This window comes from Solea senegalensis, linkage group LG19 (assembly GCF_019176455.1).
Source record: "Solea senegalensis isolate Sse05_10M linkage group LG19, IFAPA_SoseM_1, whole genome shotgun sequence".
NCBI classification, from domain to species: Eukaryota; Metazoa; Chordata; class Actinopteri; order Pleuronectiformes; family Soleidae; genus Solea; species Solea senegalensis.
Genome location: NC_058038.1, coordinates 9,880,553 through 9,899,101, shown reverse-complemented (window position 1 = coordinate 9,899,101; position 18,549 = coordinate 9,880,553). Strand labels below are relative to the sequence as shown.

The 18,549-nt window shown below is 41.6% G+C and overlaps 2 protein-coding genes across 2 annotated transcripts; both read left to right on the top strand.

The window, feature by feature from the left end:
* Nucleotides 1-1,648: 1,648 nt before the first annotated feature.
* On the top strand, nucleotides 1,649-5,935 carry mreg (melanoregulin). The gene is made up of 6 exons (XM_044050073.1): nucleotides 1,649-2,946; nucleotides 3,096-3,391; nucleotides 3,586-3,748; nucleotides 3,921-4,011; nucleotides 4,107-4,270; nucleotides 5,139-5,935. Exons 2-6 carry the CDS (start codon nucleotides 3,297-3,299, stop codon nucleotides 5,337-5,339), a joined length of 714 nt encoding a protein of 237 aa, XP_043906008.1. The 5' UTR covers nucleotides 1,649-2,946; nucleotides 3,096-3,296; the 3' UTR covers nucleotides 5,340-5,935.
* Nucleotides 5,936-9,534: 3,599 nt separating this feature from the next.
* On the top strand, nucleotides 9,535-11,223 carry LOC122784842 (titin-cap (telethonin)). Its single transcript, XM_044050215.1, has 2 exons — nucleotides 9,535-9,817; nucleotides 9,955-11,223. Exons 1-2 carry the CDS (start codon nucleotides 9,669-9,671, stop codon nucleotides 10,343-10,345), a joined length of 540 nt encoding a protein of 179 aa, XP_043906150.1. The 5' UTR covers nucleotides 9,535-9,668; the 3' UTR covers nucleotides 10,346-11,223.
* The last annotated feature ends 7,326 nt before the right edge of the window (nucleotides 11,224-18,549 follow it).

The following is an 18,549-nucleotide window of genomic DNA, read 5'->3' as shown; positions in this document are numbered from 1 at the left end:
AACGAGGAGACGTGGATGAGGACAGAAGTGATTCAGTATGGCCATCCGTCCAAAAGAAGCGACCTAATGGCAACAGTGTGACCGAGCCTTATCTTACGTCACACGTCGTAGACCATTTGATTTCATTTGATTTGCTGCTTTAGTGTAATTTTGTCCTTTGACTTTTTACCGCAATGGTTTATATATGTGCATTTTTGTGTTGTAAAACTTAACCTACTCTTCACACGTCAAATCTGCAAGAGACAGGTCATTGGAATAGTATTTTCTTTAGCTATACTGTGATATATGTCTAAGAAGAAGCACCACTAGAGAAAGACATCACTTATCCATCCAGTGACAACCTCTTTTTTTTATATCTATCTTTCTCAGGGTGCAAAAAAATGTCTCGGCTCATCAGCTAAACATTTACTCAGTCACTTTTAAAATACTGCTTTTCTTTTGCACTTTGAGATCAGGCTAGAGGTCAAATCAGGAAAATGTGAGTACCATGTGTTGCCAATGCATCATCAAACTAAGAAATTAAAGCTAAATCAAAATCCTGTACTTATACTAAAGATACCTTTTGCGCCAGTAACCTCAAGTGGCCTTGTTGCAAAAATGTGGAGCTCATTATTTGGCTTCGTCTTCCCTCATATGGGACACTGATCAAGGATTCTTTGTAATTTTCTTTAAAAACATGCACCTCAGTGGTCTGATGCACTTGTAGTCTGAAAGCCTGGTCGTCGTTGTTGATAGATGAGAGACAAAACTCTCTGGAGGAGCAGATTTCTTTGTGATGTGGTAACCTGCTCACGTTTTAACTCCAGATAATTAGGATTAAGCAGTTTTAACTATCACAGTATCACAGTACAGGAATTGACAGTTTGGTGCCTTTATCACAGCTGCATTACATGCAAGCCTTCTCACATACGCTGTTCTCTGAAGTCAGTGCTTATACTACGTTCAACCAAACTTTATATGCATATGAACCATGCCTAGTTCACTTAACTCTGTGCTCTCCTCGTTAGTATTTCCTCTGAATGTATTTGTCTATGGATTAATTCATCATATTAATTTAAAGTCGTCATAACTGACCAACCGTTTTTACCGAGTCTTAACTAGTGTCTTATGTTTAATAAAAATATATATGAACTCGTACTTAAGTGTGTCACACCTCCTTTTACATGTTAATGGTTAGAAAACACTCCAGTCAACATCGGCTCAGTAAATTACAGATAATAATGCATTTTTCTGTCACAGTAGGAAGTAAAATAGTAATTGGGTCATATAGGGGATGAATTGTGATCAGTCACATCAAGCACTTTAATATGAATTCATTACCTCGATATAACATATTATTGTAATATTACCTCAGTTCTCTTACACTTTTACATTGTTTACAATATTTTATTAGAAGCCATTTATGTTGATTGTTTGCATGATGCATTCTTTACAAATTCAGCAAATTAACTAAATATTACAAATATATATATATCGATATCTATATAGATATCGATATATATATATATATACATATAGATATATGTATACACACACAATGCTTAACAAATGTATTAGACTACATTTCATAGAAACGAGAAAACAAATTAGAAAACAAATTTTAGAAATCTTTCAAGAGCATGTTATTGTTATTTATTTGGCAAATAACAAACTGAATTCACCTTTTTATATCCAAATATGGGCCTTTTCTCTCTCTGAGAAGTCACTAATTAATCCAGCATAACATTAAACCACTAAAACTAACTTTTCTGTTCAGGAATGCAAGTAAATAGCTATAATTTGTTTTTGGTTTTTTAAAATGCATAATAATTCTATTTTAGCATTAAAAATATCAGAGGTTCTACATATTAACTATAACAGATACATAAAAAGTTGATTTTGATTATTACCAATGCTGTTAATTTTAGGCCACCTGTGTCGTGTCGAGAGAGAGGATACACACGTCACCAGACCCCTTACTAGAGCTGATACATCAACACATAATAAATAACCACAAATTAAACATTTACATCTGGATAAAATCATCATTCTTGCCTGTGTGCTGGTGGCAAACAAAACTAAACCGGTTTTTAAACATTAACTTTCCTCTAAAACAAAGTATTTCTGTACTTTTTTTTAATCATGTTGTTTCTTTACTGTAATATAATTCTCAATGGTTTTCTATCACTAAAACAGTCAATGATCTCAGTCACTCTGACATCACAATGTTTCCCTGTGACATGAAGCAGCAGAATTAAATTCACGAGAATTGACGGCAAATTACTCGTCTTTAACAAGTTAAAAGTAGCGTGAACGTTTCTACCCACGCATTTTCCACCATCAGATGTTTACGCTACACACAATCGCACCTTGGGACTGGAGCTCATGTGACATGCTTTGGCTTTTCAAAGCAGCCACAACTACAGCCTCACATCATCATCCTCACTGTGTTCATTCACTCTCCTTTTTACGAATTCTCTTTTTTTCTCTCTTATCACACTTGACATGAAGTCATTGTGACGGTTCAGAAATTCAAAGAACTCCGTTACGAGACTTCTTAAATCACAGTGACCACACGGAGTGGAAGTAAACAACCTGAACAATCGATGCAGCCACGGCGGATTGGAAACGGTGTATGCAGTTAGACCAACTGAGGAGACGATGTGTTGTCCTCGGGCTAAGCACGATGCCTCGTACAAGAGATGGAGCTGCTCACATGATAGTGCTGTGACTGTCTTCTGAGGCTATGGGGTGTGTGTGAGTGTGTTTTTGAATTCGATGACAGAGTGAATGTCTCACTGCTCTCATTGTCCTTCCATGAAGCACCAGAGCTCGGGCTGCTCTCTCCTCCTGAGCTTCTTAGCACCGGGACAGACTGTGGCCAGTGATCGAGAGGTTTAAACTCAACCTCAACTGGACGTGGAGCCGCTGCGGTTTGGTACTGGAAAATGGGAAGCTAAGAATTAGGTAGTGTCATTTGGGATTAGTGACTTTTTTTTTATTCACCAGGAGTTCCTTTTCTGAGTTGATTAATTATAGTGGACGATGTAAAAATTTTATTAAAGCTGCTTTTTCTTACTGTGCCACAACTTTTTTTTCTTGAAATGTTATTTTAGGAGGTGAATAAGCTCCCACTTCTTTAAGGAATCTCCTCAGACTCAGCATCAGGAACTCTGTGGATCTAAAGCAAAAACATATCAAGCCAGAGTGACTCAGCACTGGAGTCTCCTTCACTGCTGCTGTGCCCTTCGACGTCCCTCTGGATTTATCTGACACACTGAATACCTGCTTTTACTCGGTGACCCTACGCTTCATAGATGGGCGCAGCCTTCAACAAGTTCTGCATGCAGTTCTGCTGCTGCTGCTGCACTGACGACGAAGACGACGATGACGAGAAGCAGCCTTTACTACCGTGAGTTCCTAAATGTTTATACATATTGTTTTAAAGCTGGCAGCAGCATATCTGTCCTGTTTCTGAAAATCAATTCTGGAAAAAAATCAATGCTCATGTGTGTCATTGGGTTGATTCTGTAAGAGTAAACCAAAGTATGTGTGTGTTTCTGAATCCTTGTGTGTTTGTCCATGTGTGTGTGTGTGAACACACAGTCCGGATCCACTGGAGTATCTGAACCGTGAGGTCCAGAAGCGGCGTGACGAGGAAGCCAACCTGTGGAGTGAACCGGGAGACAGCAGCCACACAGAGAGACAAGACGACCTGGTCCTCCACACCCTGCTGCAGGCCAGGACCAAGACCCGCATGGGATCCACGGTACATTTTGGAAGCTTTTTATTAACACAAAGTGTGTATCTTGGTGAGAGAAGCATCTTAAAAGTAATTTGGCAACAAAGCTCTTGATGATAAAGAACAACAGGTGATTCGATCAGGAGCAGGACAATTCACAGTTCATCCGGTAACAAGGACACCATTCTCTTATTTTTAGGGCTATCGTCGCCTGAGTGTCGACATCGAGGCCATGAGAGACACTCGCCGAGAAGTCCGAGAAAAGTGGAAGACAATTCTGGAGAACTTGGGTAAGGCCGGACAGCTGGTGAAGCTCACATACGCGGGTCGTGTGCATTCATGGTTCCCACGATCAGTGAAATGGTTTCCTCCTCGTGCTCTATAGGTTTCATGGCGGAGGCGGACTCTCTGCTGACTTTGTCCGCCGGTGCCTCACATGATCGCATGCGCAATGCGGCAGAGTCACGTGCCCTTCTTCATACGCTCCACTCAGAGACGTCCATCTTCAACAGTGGAGAACCACCACCGGAGAGATATCTGTTCATCCTGGTGAGAGCTGGGACACATCAGCGTTACAAAATTTGATGTCATTTCATAACTCTACTTAAAGCAGCTCTATGTTGAGCAACCGCAGCCTCTGCAGCCACAAAGTGGTGATTCATTCTGAGCCCTTGACCTTTGAGCTCTGACCTCATCAGATTCAGTTCCAGTCACCAACAAACCTAAATATTTTCCGTATGATTCCCAGCTTCCCAATCCAGGAACTTTGTTTTGAATTCTTCTTGTTTCAGTTAAATTCTTTTTAAATAAACCTCTGTAACTGTAATCCTACAATTCAGAAACACTGAGTCCTGCAGCTTTAATCGGCTGACTATCATGCAGTTATGCAGGAGATGGAATGATAAAGGAGCCATTCTCCTCGCCAGGGGAGTTTTTAATAGTTTTAGAACTTGAAGGCAAAGTTGTTGTACTACTCTACATTCACTCTAAACTCTACAGTCACAATTCCTACAGTTAGAATCATACAAAAGTATTACTAGTCATTACTAAGTACTGCTTCTACAGTGCTACACATTATACATACTTTTTGTACTTCAGTCCAAAGTGGAAGTCAGGCTCCTGCCACAGTCCATGGAGTAAATCTGAAGAGATTTGACAACAAGCTGTAACAAACTAATTACAAACTAATTTTATGATTGGATATGGTGTAACTTAATCCATTATATTCAGGGTAGATATGAAGGTTTAGTAGCACGAGAGCCATTCTTTCTGCAAAGCTTCAACTAAAGCAAAAGTCTAAAAAAAGGAAATGGTTTCACACCTTCAGTCCCAGTCGTGTGGACGCAAACACATGCCAATTTCTGACATGTTTCCTTGCTCTAACTCGTTTCCCTCTCCCTCTTTATCTCTCCCCCAGGATCGTCTCCTGTATCTAGACATAGCTGATGATTTCGTAGCAAAGGCAAAGCGCTTCTTCCCGCCCAGGGAGGATTCTGACGACGATACGCCGAGCCTCGGCATAAACCTGCCGCTGCTGCTGGCAAAGGTAGAGGCCCTGAACGGAGCGGGCGAGGAAGAGAGCGACGGAGAAGCTGGAAACTTGAGTGACAGATCCTGAGCTGCAATAATAACGGACACAAGGCAGGGGGCAGTAGTCATCAACCCTTGAGACCTGCATGAATTTTATAGCTCCCATCTTCCAAGTGTCATTTGCCTCATACCTTGTTGCTGTTGTTGCTTCTAGGATGTTTTAAGCTGAAGATTTTCCTCCTCTCTCACCCAGCTGCACAACATGAGTGTCGTTCTCTGGTCACAATCTAAAAGGGTTCAGTCATTTACAGGTGAATGTTCTTCACCGCATGCGTGTGTGTGTGTGTTTGTTTCTGTCCACGAGAGTTTATCAACCTTTTTTTTTTTGCCTGTTTACTGTTCAGCTGTTGTTAACCTTCAGGGTAGCGATGTTCCTTTAGGCAGAAACTCTTTATTTTTTGTCCTATGATTATCAGCACCCATTTCATCCAAACACATGAATGCAGCCGAGAAAATAGGCCTGGATCAGTAATACTTAGCAATGTTGACAGTAGGTTGAACTTTTAAGACGATGATGCTGTGTGTGTGTGTGTGTGTGTGTGTGTGTGTGTGGCCCTGCAGCAGTTTGCTGAACATGGGAATAGTGTATGTGAAGTTTACGATGGAATAAAGTTGCAGCCTAAAGCCTGTTGTGTGTACAATGTTGCATGCTGGAATGACGTCTTCCCTGCCACTTCCTCACGGATCATAATCTCTCCATCTTTTTTCTACCACTTTATCCTCCACATGAGGGTCACTGTGTCAATCTCAGCTGACATAGGGCGACAGGTGGGGTGCACCCTGGACTGTTCGCCAGTCCATCACAGGGCCACTCTCACACTTTAGTGAGTCCAATTTGCCTAATCCCCATATTGCATGTATTTGGACTGTGGGAGGACACCGGAGAACCCGGAGCCACGCGCACGCACGGGGAGAACATGCATGCTTTGGTCAACTGGGGCATGAACCCGGGTCTTCTTCCTGCAAAGGCAAGAGTGCTAACCACCACACCAACCGCGTGGCCCCTCATGGAAGATCATTTTTACAATTCCATAGAAAAAACATAAGAATTCGGTTGGCTTTCAAAAATGTAACCAACAACAGATTTCTTTGCTTTTCTCTCCCGTTCCCAAGTGGGTCAGCAAACTACTGTGGCCTTATCATACGAGCAAGGCTATCATTTTTCTTCGCTTGCGTCATAAGTTTCCGCCTCAGAGCGCAACATGTGAGTTTGTCCCTTTGTGGGGCTGTGAAAACGTGGTGCCTGTAAAGAAAGTACATGCTTAAAGTTCATGTAGAAGTTTATTCTAACGCTAAAGCCTCCTAAATGTTGGACCTTCAAAACTGGTACTTAAACAGTCGTTTGACACAAACTGTGGCAAACATTCCCTGAAAGTGGGATAACAAGGATCCTCTTCAGCGTGTCCTGCAGCCTGTGCACCCATGACTGGCTTACACACTAATCCACAGATATGGCACAAATCCTGCCTGTCCGGCATCTGACCATCCCGCCGGGACCAGAATGGGTTGCAAGTTGGATGATGGTGGCGGTGTTTGGTGGTCAGCCGTGTCGTTAATGTTGTTTTGTAAGAGAGACACTCTCTGCTGAGGAACCTATTCTAACGTGGCACCAGCCCACTGGCACTGGTGCTGTAGAGCGAAAACACTTGACTGTGTAAGAATCAATGGAAAGTTAACTTTGCCTCAGATTCTTCTGCTGCTTAGCAAGCACTTTGTGTCAGGTCGACCTGTGTAGGAGGCGCCGCTCTCTGTCCTGCCAAATTCACCCACATGTCACGAAAACAACAACTGACTAACTCAAACTTGCACCCTCACATTATATATATATATATATATATATTTTTTTTATATGCCATTTCCTGACAGGGCCCTGGGTTTATTCTGCAACTGCCCTTCTCCTCCCTCTCTCCCTCCCTGCCTCTTACTTTTCTGGTGACAGCTCATTTTAATGTCACATCCCAGCAGCTGCGGCAGTGTTGTTACGCAACACTGAAAGTTCTCCCTGGCCTGGGCCCTGTGGCTTTGCGCGGGTGGAGGGGTGATTATTGTGACAAGGCTCACCTCATCACTGCTCACCTTTACATATACTTTCTACATTCCCGGATTCATTAGCTTAGCATGACTCACCTAAAAACAGCTTCAGGGTAAAAGCCACCTTGTAGCTGGAGCAGGTGCTTCCCTTCCTATTACAAAATAAAAGTCTGTGTACCACTTTTAAAGACTGATTGCTTCGTGCCAAGTCCAAGACATGATGTCAACGGTGAAGGGCCTCGCACAGTGACTTACTAGGTGTCTGAAATGGCATCCAGGATTGCCATGGGTGTCATAACAGGGCTGAACACATGAACCCGGAGCTGCCTGCCTGCCATTCTCTCTATCTCTCTCTGACAGTGAGTGATATTTTACATATGGTACATCACTCTGCTGCAAGGTAGAATGAAATGTAGTCACATTTGACAAGCACAATGAAAATAGCACCGAAACTGTGACATGTCATATACAGGTGAGTCAAAAAACAGTGGAAGAGGACACTTTATTTTCCCCCAATTTACCCCATTGTATGCAATTTAACATTTGATAAATTGGTAACACTTTACATTACAGTACAGTAATAACATGGTCTGAGGGCTAATGTAATAATTTAGATGTAACCAAAATCCCGACTAAAAACTTGGGCCGGATTGGGCCTTTTCTGTAGCTGCACAAACATAGTCAACCCTGATACTTCTATCTAGATTTTATCATTTTACTATTATATTATGTCACTATTTTACTGCTTTTATTGATTTTATGTTTTATACCTCCTATGTTGCTGTGCCTTTAACTCTGTAAAGCACTTGGGTCAACCTTGTTTGTTTTTAAATGTGCTCTAGAAATAAAGGTGACTTAATTAGGAGTATTACAGTAATAACATGTCATTTCCAAAGTAATATCCATAGCTTGTTAATGAAAACTTACAATCTACTGTTTGTGACTCAGAATGACTAAATACCATGTTGTAATATTGACACACAGGTTCTATTTTTATTACTGGGCTATTCAATTCCAATAGAAGTAAGATGGTATTGCTATAATTTGAATTCCCTATTACACAATTATTACCACACTATTACTATAGTGTTACTGTACTGTAATGCAAAGTTGTATGCTGATTTATTTCTTTACAGACTGTAACTCATGTGGGCCCCCAGTGAAGGAGGCTGGTGTATAAAAACCTGTTTTTATTCACTCCTAATTTAGTGAAGTGTCCCTTATTTGGCACAGTATCAGCAGATTTTCTAATAGTATTCATGACCAACCGTGTCGCTAATGTAAAAACATATTTAAAAACAGCGTGATCGAGACGATTGATCTGATTCTGATACGCGATATCTGATGATATCAGCGCCTGACATGGATGAATGAGTCAGACACAGGAACAGGAAGTATCATCACTCATTGGTAGGCATGTGTGTGTGTGCGTGCTTGTGTGTGTGTGCTTGTGTGTGTGTGTGTTTCACAGTCTGTAACCTGAGCTGATGATGGCTTGCGTGGCGCCCTGTCACCGAGGTAATGAGTCACCAGGGACAGCGGGCGCTCTAACTGCCACTGTGAGGCAGCTCACTGTAATGGCATCTAATGAGGAGGGGTTGATGTTGTCACAGAGCACAGCTGTTGTATAAAAACCCCCCTCTGAACTGGAATATGTATTAAGAAAAAGGTCCGCGTCCGTGATGTGATGAAGCCACGGCATCAGGTTCTTCGGCTTTGCACGTTTTATCGGCGAGTGACAGATGCATTATTCCTGATCCACAGCTTTTCTTAACCCCCACGATATCCTGGGATGTCTTCTCCTAATGAACAGCTGCATCGCTCTTAGCTTTCCACATTAGCGAGGTGTTACTTGCTTTTCTTGTACATCAAGTCCAGAACCTTATTAGAATTCCTGTCCTAAGACCAGACCTGTTGTCTGAGTCTGTCCACATACTTATATAATCCCCACACAGAGTGACTCCATGATGCTCTCCCGTCTCCAAAGACACTCACAGCTGATGGAAAATGTTGTGCTGAGAAGTGACTGGGCATACAATTTGAGAATCAAGGGATTGTCAGTCCAATTACCTTTAACCCCTCCTCACTCCCCGGGGAGCGGGACATGGGGAGCTTGGTGTCGGATGTCGGTGCACACTGATTGTAGAGTGACAACATGGATCAGAAATAGCAACAGAACATTTATAAAAGACGACCGACCAGCCCAAGCCCAGACACGGGCAACACAAAGAGGAGAGGAGACGCCGCCAGCTGAAGCATCACTGCTCACCCCCCTGGAACAGTTCAGACACAAGACCAGACCTAGAGACATACAGTAGCAGCAAAGATGCCGATCTGCACCATCCTGGAGAAGTGTAACGGTGTGGTGGTGGGAGCTGAGCTGGCCTGCAGTGTACGGGAGGAGAACAAGGCTCAGAGGGAGAGCTACAGTGCTGATTGGAACAGTGTTAGTCTCAAAACTCAGCCTCAGGAAAGGTGAGTGTTCACCAAAATAACAACCATCATCCCACACAGATGCTCGCTGATTTGACTTCTCAAACTGGAGGGTATTATCTTCATGAAGCAGGTGATCCTCAGTGAGTCTCACATCATCTGTTCTCTGGTTCCTACAGGCAGACGATGAACATGAATGACAGCTCTCGCAGGGAGACTCTGTCCCGGCAGTGGCAGGCACGCTCCCTGAAGCAGATCTGCCCCTCTGGTGTCTTCAGAGTGGGCACCATGGAGTCAGGAGTGAGGGAGCACCAGCTGCTGCCAAAGAGAAACACTCTCCCCTTGCCCATTTTCACCCCCGCAGAGCTGGGCGCCAGGCTGGGACGCGGAGCCCCACACACCGAGGAGGACCTGCAGCCCTTCCCCACGTCAGACGGAGCCTGTCCCAGCAAGAGGACGGTGGACGAGATCACACGAGATCTTCCCCCGGTCAAGCCAACCCTCATGGAGTTTTCCAAAGAGCCCAAAGCCCTGGGTCGCTCCATGTCTCTGGAGGCACAGCGAGGGTGAAAAAACACAACAAACAGGAGGACAAAAAAAGAGAAAGAGGGGATGATAGGGAGAGACGAGAAGGATGACAGGTGGAGAAGGATAGTCAAGGACGGGATGTGTATAGATTTATCTCTAGTGACATTCATCTTAAACTCATCATACTCTAGAGTTCTAGCTCTGTCTGTGTTTGTTGGCGAGCACAGCACCAGGCAAATGTCACGCTGTGTCACTGTCGGCATTTCATGGTCAGTGGTATTTTAGAAATGCTCATGCGAAGGCATTTGCTGTGGAATGGAGTGAGTGTGTGTGTGTGTGTGTGCTTAGCTGTGCCGTGGACTTTCGTCTGCCTCTGGGATCACTGTCAACCAGCTGTTGCACACTGTTGCACCTTAGCCACGCTGCACACACGTACGTCCTCTTGACTTCTGTTTATATCGATACGCTGACAAGATAAACGAAAGTGGCCACTTGACCTGTAACAGGTGGTGAAGGCATTTAACGAAGTGAAAAGTGGCAGATGCAAATAAAAGAGGCAGGAGGGCAGGTGGTAAACTGTAACAAGGGACAGAAGACGGAGAGGGGGGGAGTCAGAGGGGAGAGGGCTTGGTAGAAGCCCTTGACAGTCTCTGATCTCTGTGAAGTGTTGAGAATGTTCTGGTGTGATCACACACTATGGCTGTACATATAATTGTGTGTGTGTGTGTGTGTGTGTAAGAGACGGCTCTAATCAAGAGGACATAGAAAAAAAACCCACTGTGTATCAACTGATCTGGTTCGTTAGTTGAGAGAAATCAGACTCTATAGTGGATGGATTTGCAAATGTGTGCTAATGATGTTGATGTAGATTATGACTATTAATGATATTTTTACAAATAAAAGCTATGGCACTCATCCAATTTGCTGCTTGTCATGTTTTCGTTCAAAGAGGCGACATGAACATAACTCAATGATGACGATATTATAGGGTGAAGCTTAGTGTTAAGATAAGGGTTTGGATTAACCTTTACTTTGTGACTCAATAACATTTAAAGACAAGACAAGTGTTAGTGATCAATAAGATTGTGTGATGTGAGCAAAGGAAAACTGGGATGTTAACAAAGAAAAGTGAGAAACATCAATACAGAAAAGTCTTTATGGTGTACGGCACGATGCGTAAATGTACGATACGATATGCAGTGCAATATTCGGTACGGTACAATATGATATGATACTATACGGTACGATACAGTACAATATAATACGATACAATATACAATACGATGTGATACGTTACGATACAACACGATACAATGGTACAATACGATGGTACGGGACACCATACGGTACGGTACGATATACGATGTGGTATACAATACGATGTGATACGATACGATACGATACGATACGATACGATACGATAAGATGCAATACGATGGTACGATACAATGGTACGGGACACCATATGGTACGGTGCGATCGTATCTCGTATCCAATATGAGATACCATACCATACTATACGATGTGATATGGTATGAAGACTGGTGAAGCTACCTAAATAAATAGAAATAAATGTTGGCTTTATACCCAGCCTTTCATGTTTGATACAATATTGACATCATACAGTCTTTTAATCCTGTTATTCACACAATTGTTGCTGATGCATTAACTACTTAACCATTACCAGCTATTTGTAACAAATATTCTCCTTCCATTAAGGAAGAAAACAGTGGCTTTGTAATCAACTAATTTATACTATAATATTAAGCTTTTTCCCCCATTTTTTTTTTTACTTTAAAATACACGGCAGACATAATTACTGCAGCGTGGCAGACATGTGCAGCCGTCAATCACATCCTCATCACATGCAGAGGCTTGCGTCTCTCTTTTCAGCCTGCACTTAGTGAAGCATTCACACAGGTTTAAGGTCTGTATCAGATTTTTTCTCTTTCCGATATCCAGTGATTTCGATCAGTGTCTGATTGATATTGATACTGAGTGATACGCAGACTGGCTAATCCTTCGGTGAAATGAGTGCACTTAATGAGGGAACACAATAACAAGAGATGCCAGATGAGCTGATATAAATAGCCGGGTATCTGTCTCCCGTAATTTGGAAACGCAGTCACAGTGTCCTCCCTCCTCCAAAACAAACCCCACATCACCACTTTCCAACAACCCTCATTTAGCTTTCATGTTCCACCCCACGTGTTCTGTGCTCTCAGCACAGAACGCACTGTTCTCCTCTTACAGAGCAAAGCAGAACTGGATGCACTCTATCATTAAATATCTAAATCTCCAATTTTACTCAGTTCACTTTATCGCTGATAACTCTTTCTCTCCTCACTCACTGCAGAATGTTGGGTCTCTTACACCACTTTGACCTCCTGTGCCTCCTGTGTCTTGTCGCGCCCACTTGTCTCCCTGTGATAGGCAGCGTGTGTTGGTTTGATATTAATAGCTGGGTAAACACTGGCATTGCCCTGGAGACAATGGAGAGGCAGCTGTATCATCACATTCCTCTCATCTGAGCTCTTTAATCGTGGTGTTTTGATGTTTTTAGGCTTGGCTGCACTGACATCCGTCCCTATCTTTACATTTACCCTGTTGGAACCATGTGCCTGCCCTGCACGCTGCACTGTCACATGCATAATCCCGTTTCCAAACTCCAAAGAACCCCTTAAAAACACTGGGACTATTTTCAGTGGAGGGCCAAGGAATGTGGGGATTGAGCTAAATTGACAGCGGAATTCTTTCCGATGCCTCAGCTGCCTCAGCTGCAGCCTATTCTATTTGGAAAACTCCTGAACCTGATTTTGAGCTACAACACTCAAACGCCTCACCCCTTTTTTCTTACACAGAAATATCCAAGATATTCAATTAAATCCCAGAATTGCAACATTTTCATGTAACTTTTTGAGGATTTTCATGAGTTTGAAAGCTGCTGCTGCTGCTTCTCTGATCGTTCTATCACGGTGTATTTAAAGACAAGGTCAAACAGTGTTGCACAGAAATAGATCTTGTGTCTTGTCACATGCTTGCTATGTTCCCTGCAGTGTTTTGTGATGGCCTACATCTGCACTTTTGCCTGTGGCATGCTGAGTCATTGTGCATGCCTGTCATTACGGTTGTGGTCCATTTGCCGCCCCAATTATCATCTGTTGCTGCTCCCTACTGGTTAATTTAGGTAATACACGATGAACAAAGTAAAGGTATCAAAATGCAATTAAATTGGTCCAATTATTCTCATATTTATTTGCAAGTGTTTTAAGTGTAATAACAATAGGACAATGACATGTGTGAAATTATGATCTTTAATTTCATTACAACCTCACAACCTCTTCTTTTTGGCGTCCGCCTCAGTGGTGCTGTTGTTCTTTATGTAAAGATAAAACAAAATAAAATAAATTAAAGCCCTCCATTTTCATCGAAATTGCTTTTGTGACAACACCACAGGGGCATTTCAAAATCCCAGAAGGGAAATACAACAATACAAGAAGACTGATAACAAAACAACATATAAATTAATAGGAACTAAAAAAAAACAGTCTCTTCAGCCATTTACAATTAGCAGCACTGTAATCTCTTGCAGCTTCCCCAAGTCAGAATGTTTTTCTTTAATCAGAGTTAATTAATTAATTCATGAATAATGTATTATTAAAATAAATAAAAGTAAGTAAAATAAAAATATGTACTATACTATGGAAGAGGATTGGGGCCACATATTTTTTGAAACAAAATTTAAATCTCAGAAGTCAGGCTGTTTTCTAAATGTACTCTACATTTGGCCCTAATCCTCTTCCATACTATACACATCGTAACAAGAAGAGGGAAAGAAAAAGGAAAATGGCCGAACTGCTCCTTTTTTTTACACCTGAGCAGGAAGTGGAGCAGGAAGTGAGCTGATAAATCAGTCAAAAAAAAGAGAGGGAAAACTAACAAAGAGGCATGAAGGACGCCTGAAATGCTGTGGGAAGTGGGGATGGAAAATTGAGGAAATACTCTTTAAGTTTCCTTAAACTGTTTTGGATTAACTACAAGGAAATCTAAGCTGACCAAGTTGTGGAAACCTGGAATATTTCACTGTGTGGAAAAAAACAAGACCCTGGAGAAATGAGCAGATCTCTGAAGCTGGTTCTACTTCTCATCTGTTTGGATTCAGTGACTGAACCCCAGAGTTGGATGACACACAAGTGACAGATAAGTTCAGCATTATTCTGAGACTCTTGGTTCACAAACACCCAAACATCCCTCAGAAGTGAACTGAATTGCATGTGTGTGTACATATTCCTTCCATCTGACCTTAATTAGTTCCTTCAAACACACACACTGACACAGCACAGCACAGCTGGATGCATTGACAAATTATGTTTTCTTTCATGAAAAAAGCCTTTGATCATTTTTGTGGTTTATCTCTGACAACTGATTTTGAGTTTGTTTGGTTAGTTTGAGTGATATTGCTGAGAGATGTTTTGAGTCATTGGTTGAGTAGCTGTAATTCAATTATCGTTTGTCTATAAGAAAAACATGACTGCATTAATTGCTCGTGTTTTCCTACTATGTTGTTGTTTTGTTCCCATAACAAAGAAGTAAGCAAACCAGGTTCCCTCTTAAATACTGCCAGGTTTTGTTCTCTGATTGTTCTCCTGCCTGGTGTCCAACATTTGGTGTTTGAGAGGCTTCTATGCTACAAAATGAAGGACAAAAAAAGAAACAAAGAAACTACATTACTTAAAAGACCATTATCACTATATAAAATAAACATGAACTAAACCAATTCTTTATATAGTTATTTCATATCTTCTTTTTTTGGTGCATGTTTTTAAACTGATTTATATTTGTGCTCTGTTGTTCCACACTGTACTTCCTATGATGTTATAGCTGTTGTCACCTGGTCAGGTCTTGGGGAGCAGAGCTTGTCAGTGGACAGTCAGCTGGGTGGTGTTGTGTTGTTGCTGCTACTGAGGTGATTCCCTCAGTATCACTGTGGCCGGGCTGGAGAGGAGGAGGTGGATGATGGACAGCAGGCCTGATTACACAACATTTAAAAATATTTATTATTGTGTCAGGTCTCCGTGATGCCTTTCTGCATGGAGTTTGCATGTTCTCCTCATGTGTGCATGGGTTTTCTCCAGGTTACACTGTAATTGTAAATGTGTCCCTCTGATGGACTGGTCACCTGTCCAGGGTGTAGTCTGCCTTTCACCCTATGTCAGCTAGGGTTGGCACCGGCGTCCTCCTGTCACCCTCATGTGGAGGATAAAGCAGTAGATAATGAGTGAGTGAGATGATGATGGATAGAATATGTCTTATAATGTCGCCACGGTGCTTTTCATGTATTAAAACAGACAGAGTGGACATTATTCCAGACCTGCAGTATCCTGACATCTTCAACTTTCTGATAATATTTCCCTCATCTTGCCAAAGAAAACACTTATATATCACAATAAAAGTGTGTTAATTAGTTACTGTATTTAGCGTTGGATATCCTACATGAGTGGAATCTGTTTCCTGTTGCTTTCCATTCCTCCGACTTTAATGCTTGATTTGAGCATGTTTGTTTTTTTTCCTCTCTCGGGATCTTTGGTGATCCAGGAAATTTGTTTTCCCACCATTTACTTGTCCCTGAATGTGTTGTCATCCCAGGGTACAACAGTCAGCTATGCTCCATCTTCACTTTTTATGAATACAGTGGGCGAAGAGATGAGTTGCCTGGTATTATGTGTCTATTTGCTAAAATGGTGTTGTGTTGCACGATGGGATGGCGTGACTTCCGCTGCAGAAGCTCTATTGACTCTTTCCAGCTACTTTTTCTTCATTCCCAGGAGTGTTGACAGTCACCAAAAGGGTAAAAACAGTTCCTTAAAAAAACAGAGTAGCATTCCTTCCCTTACTCATGTGACTTATTCTTGAAACCCATCCATGCATCCAATATCTATACGTCTCATCCTCCGAGGGTTGCACCCGGGGGAGCTGGACCCAGTCCCAGCTGACACAGGGTCAACCCAAGACAGGTCAGTAGCCTAACACGGGGTCAACATGCAGGGACAACCATTTGTCATAGTCACAATCATGTGTTCAAATTAACCCCACCACAATCTGTGAGCGGGGGTTTGTAGATGTCTCATCAAATCAGCTTGAGCTGAGCTGAAGTGGCACGTATAACACTTCAGTTCTAATCTCAGGTTTCATGGCAGCAAACGCACTTTCCATCAAACTTTCTGATCAAACCTCTACTTTTTAAATGACTATGAAAACAGTGGATGATCGCAGTCAAAATATACTTTCATTTGGATGATAAATTTAAGTACAACGTCAGTCATTAAGCTTCAAAGCCGGTCTTTTAATAAATAAATATTGAAGGATAACTATTCTTACAATAGAGTTCAAATTAGTTCTAATTAGGGCTGTAATGATTAATTGATTACTAAATGAATCGATTAATCAGTTTTATAGATTTTTCAGCTTCTTAAAAGTGAATGTTTTCTAGTTTCTTTGCTCCATATAACAAATAACTAACATAATCGTTAGTTGCAGCCCAAGTTTTAATCTAATCTTTGTTTTCTCTTACAATGATTAAAATTAAATACACCAAACCACAAGCACACGTACAGTATGTACTTAAAAATGATCACCACCTTCAGTAATGTACACTTTTCACTCATTAACACCCAAACCGTGGACAAACCTGAGCTATTTTAAGGGCAGGAGAATAAAATGATTGGCTCTGCTTCACACTACACTAGGTACACAAAATGTCTCTTCCCCTTAAATTAAAAATCTCATATTTGCGCTGCCAGTCCAAAAATAATCCTGGTGCCTGCTATAAAAACGTCTCAGCCACCAGGTGGAGGTTTAATACAAACAGCCTCCTTAATAAGTTTAATAAGTTTGCAAGAGTTAGTCATTCTGTTTCAGCGTTATGAGTGTGCCTTTGACTCTTTATTTAACTTGACAGGTAATTCTCTGCACCAGCAGCAGTGATGAGTGGCTGTGTGTAAAAATGTTGAGCATGTGTGGGGTTTTTTATGATCACCTGTCTCTGTGCGGCCAAGAAGAAGAAGTGGGATTGCTGGTGTCCTCTTGGTGGACGAAGGTGGCCTGAGGCGGGAGCCATGGAGGGAGGGACAGGTGAGGGGGGGACGGGTAATAGTGGTGGTATATCTTTGGATCGGCCTCATCCTCCTCAATTAAAGCCAGTTCTCTGGGAGGCTGATGCAGCAAAACGGGAAAAACAGTTCACATAATCGGTGCAAAGTTTAACATCAAGTCTCAGTTGGAGTCTCAGGTGGATTCCTAAAGCTGCAGTGTGTGACTTTTGGTGATTTTTGTTGACATTTTTGATCTCAGTTTGCTCTTTGTTAACAGAATAATGTAACGTTGTTCATTATTTGCTTTTTTTATCTTTTCAGTCATACTCCATGTCAATTTACTTGCATAATGTTGGGAATAGGGGTGGGAATCACAGGATGCCTCACGATACATACAATACGCGATGCATGGTCCCCGATACCAATAATATTGTGATACAAAAGTTCTGTGATTATCAACATATTGCATTTAGCGATACATAACAATATCTGTCTGATTGAAGAAAACAAAATGTCCATGAAAATTGAAAAGTGCAGGATTTCTCTATTTATTCACAACATGGAGAACAAAATGCGTAAAGTCTATGTATCGAACGTGGATGGAGCATCTTTTAACATAATGTAAACTCCCTCTTCTTCAGCTCAGAACCTCCTCACTGCGCTGCTGTGAGGAGACATGAAGTTGCAGGGACTGCTTACTTTAAAGCATCTTAATTTGTTAATTAAAATGTTGATATTTGCCCTGGTGTATCGATTATCGTCATAATGCACATCACCAAATTGATATTTTAACCCACCTCAACATCTAGAGTTGTATAGACTTTTGTTTATATTTAAAATTTTAAGTCAGGAAATTCCTCATAAAGGCTCCAAAACAAAAATTAACTTGTTTATCTGACAGTTTGTAATTTTCCCCATTGTGGGACTCTACTAAAGGATTATCTTGTCTTAAGTTATCTTATGTTACTTTATGGAAGTCACAATCTCCGATCTATGAATGTTTTGCTATTTGTTTTGCTGTACGAACTGGAGCAAGACATGGAACAAATGACAGTCTGAAGTTTTAACTTGAGTTCAAAGCTCTGGTGAAATCATTTTGTCCGTGTGCACGTGTTTCATGTAATATATTATATTGTATCCGTTTATTGTTTTTTT

Coding starts and splice junctions, on each gene's coding strand:
- mreg (XM_044050073.1), top strand. CDS start 3,297: ATGGGCGCAGCCTTCAACAAGTTCTGCATGCAGTTCTGCTGCTGCTGC. Junction 3,392..3,585: donor GAGAAGCAGCCTTTACTACC/GTGAGTTCCTAA, acceptor GTGAACACACAG/TCCGGATCCACTGGAGTATC. Junction 4,012..4,106: donor GACAATTCTGGAGAACTTGG/GTAAGGCCGGAC, acceptor CGTGCTCTATAG/GTTTCATGGCGGAGGCGGAC.
- LOC122784842 (XM_044050215.1), top strand. CDS start 9,669: ATGCCGATCTGCACCATCCTGGAGAAGTGTAACGGTGTGGTGGTGGGA. Junction 9,818..9,954: donor AAAACTCAGCCTCAGGAAAG/GTGAGTGTTCAC, acceptor TGGTTCCTACAG/GCAGACGATGAACATGAATG.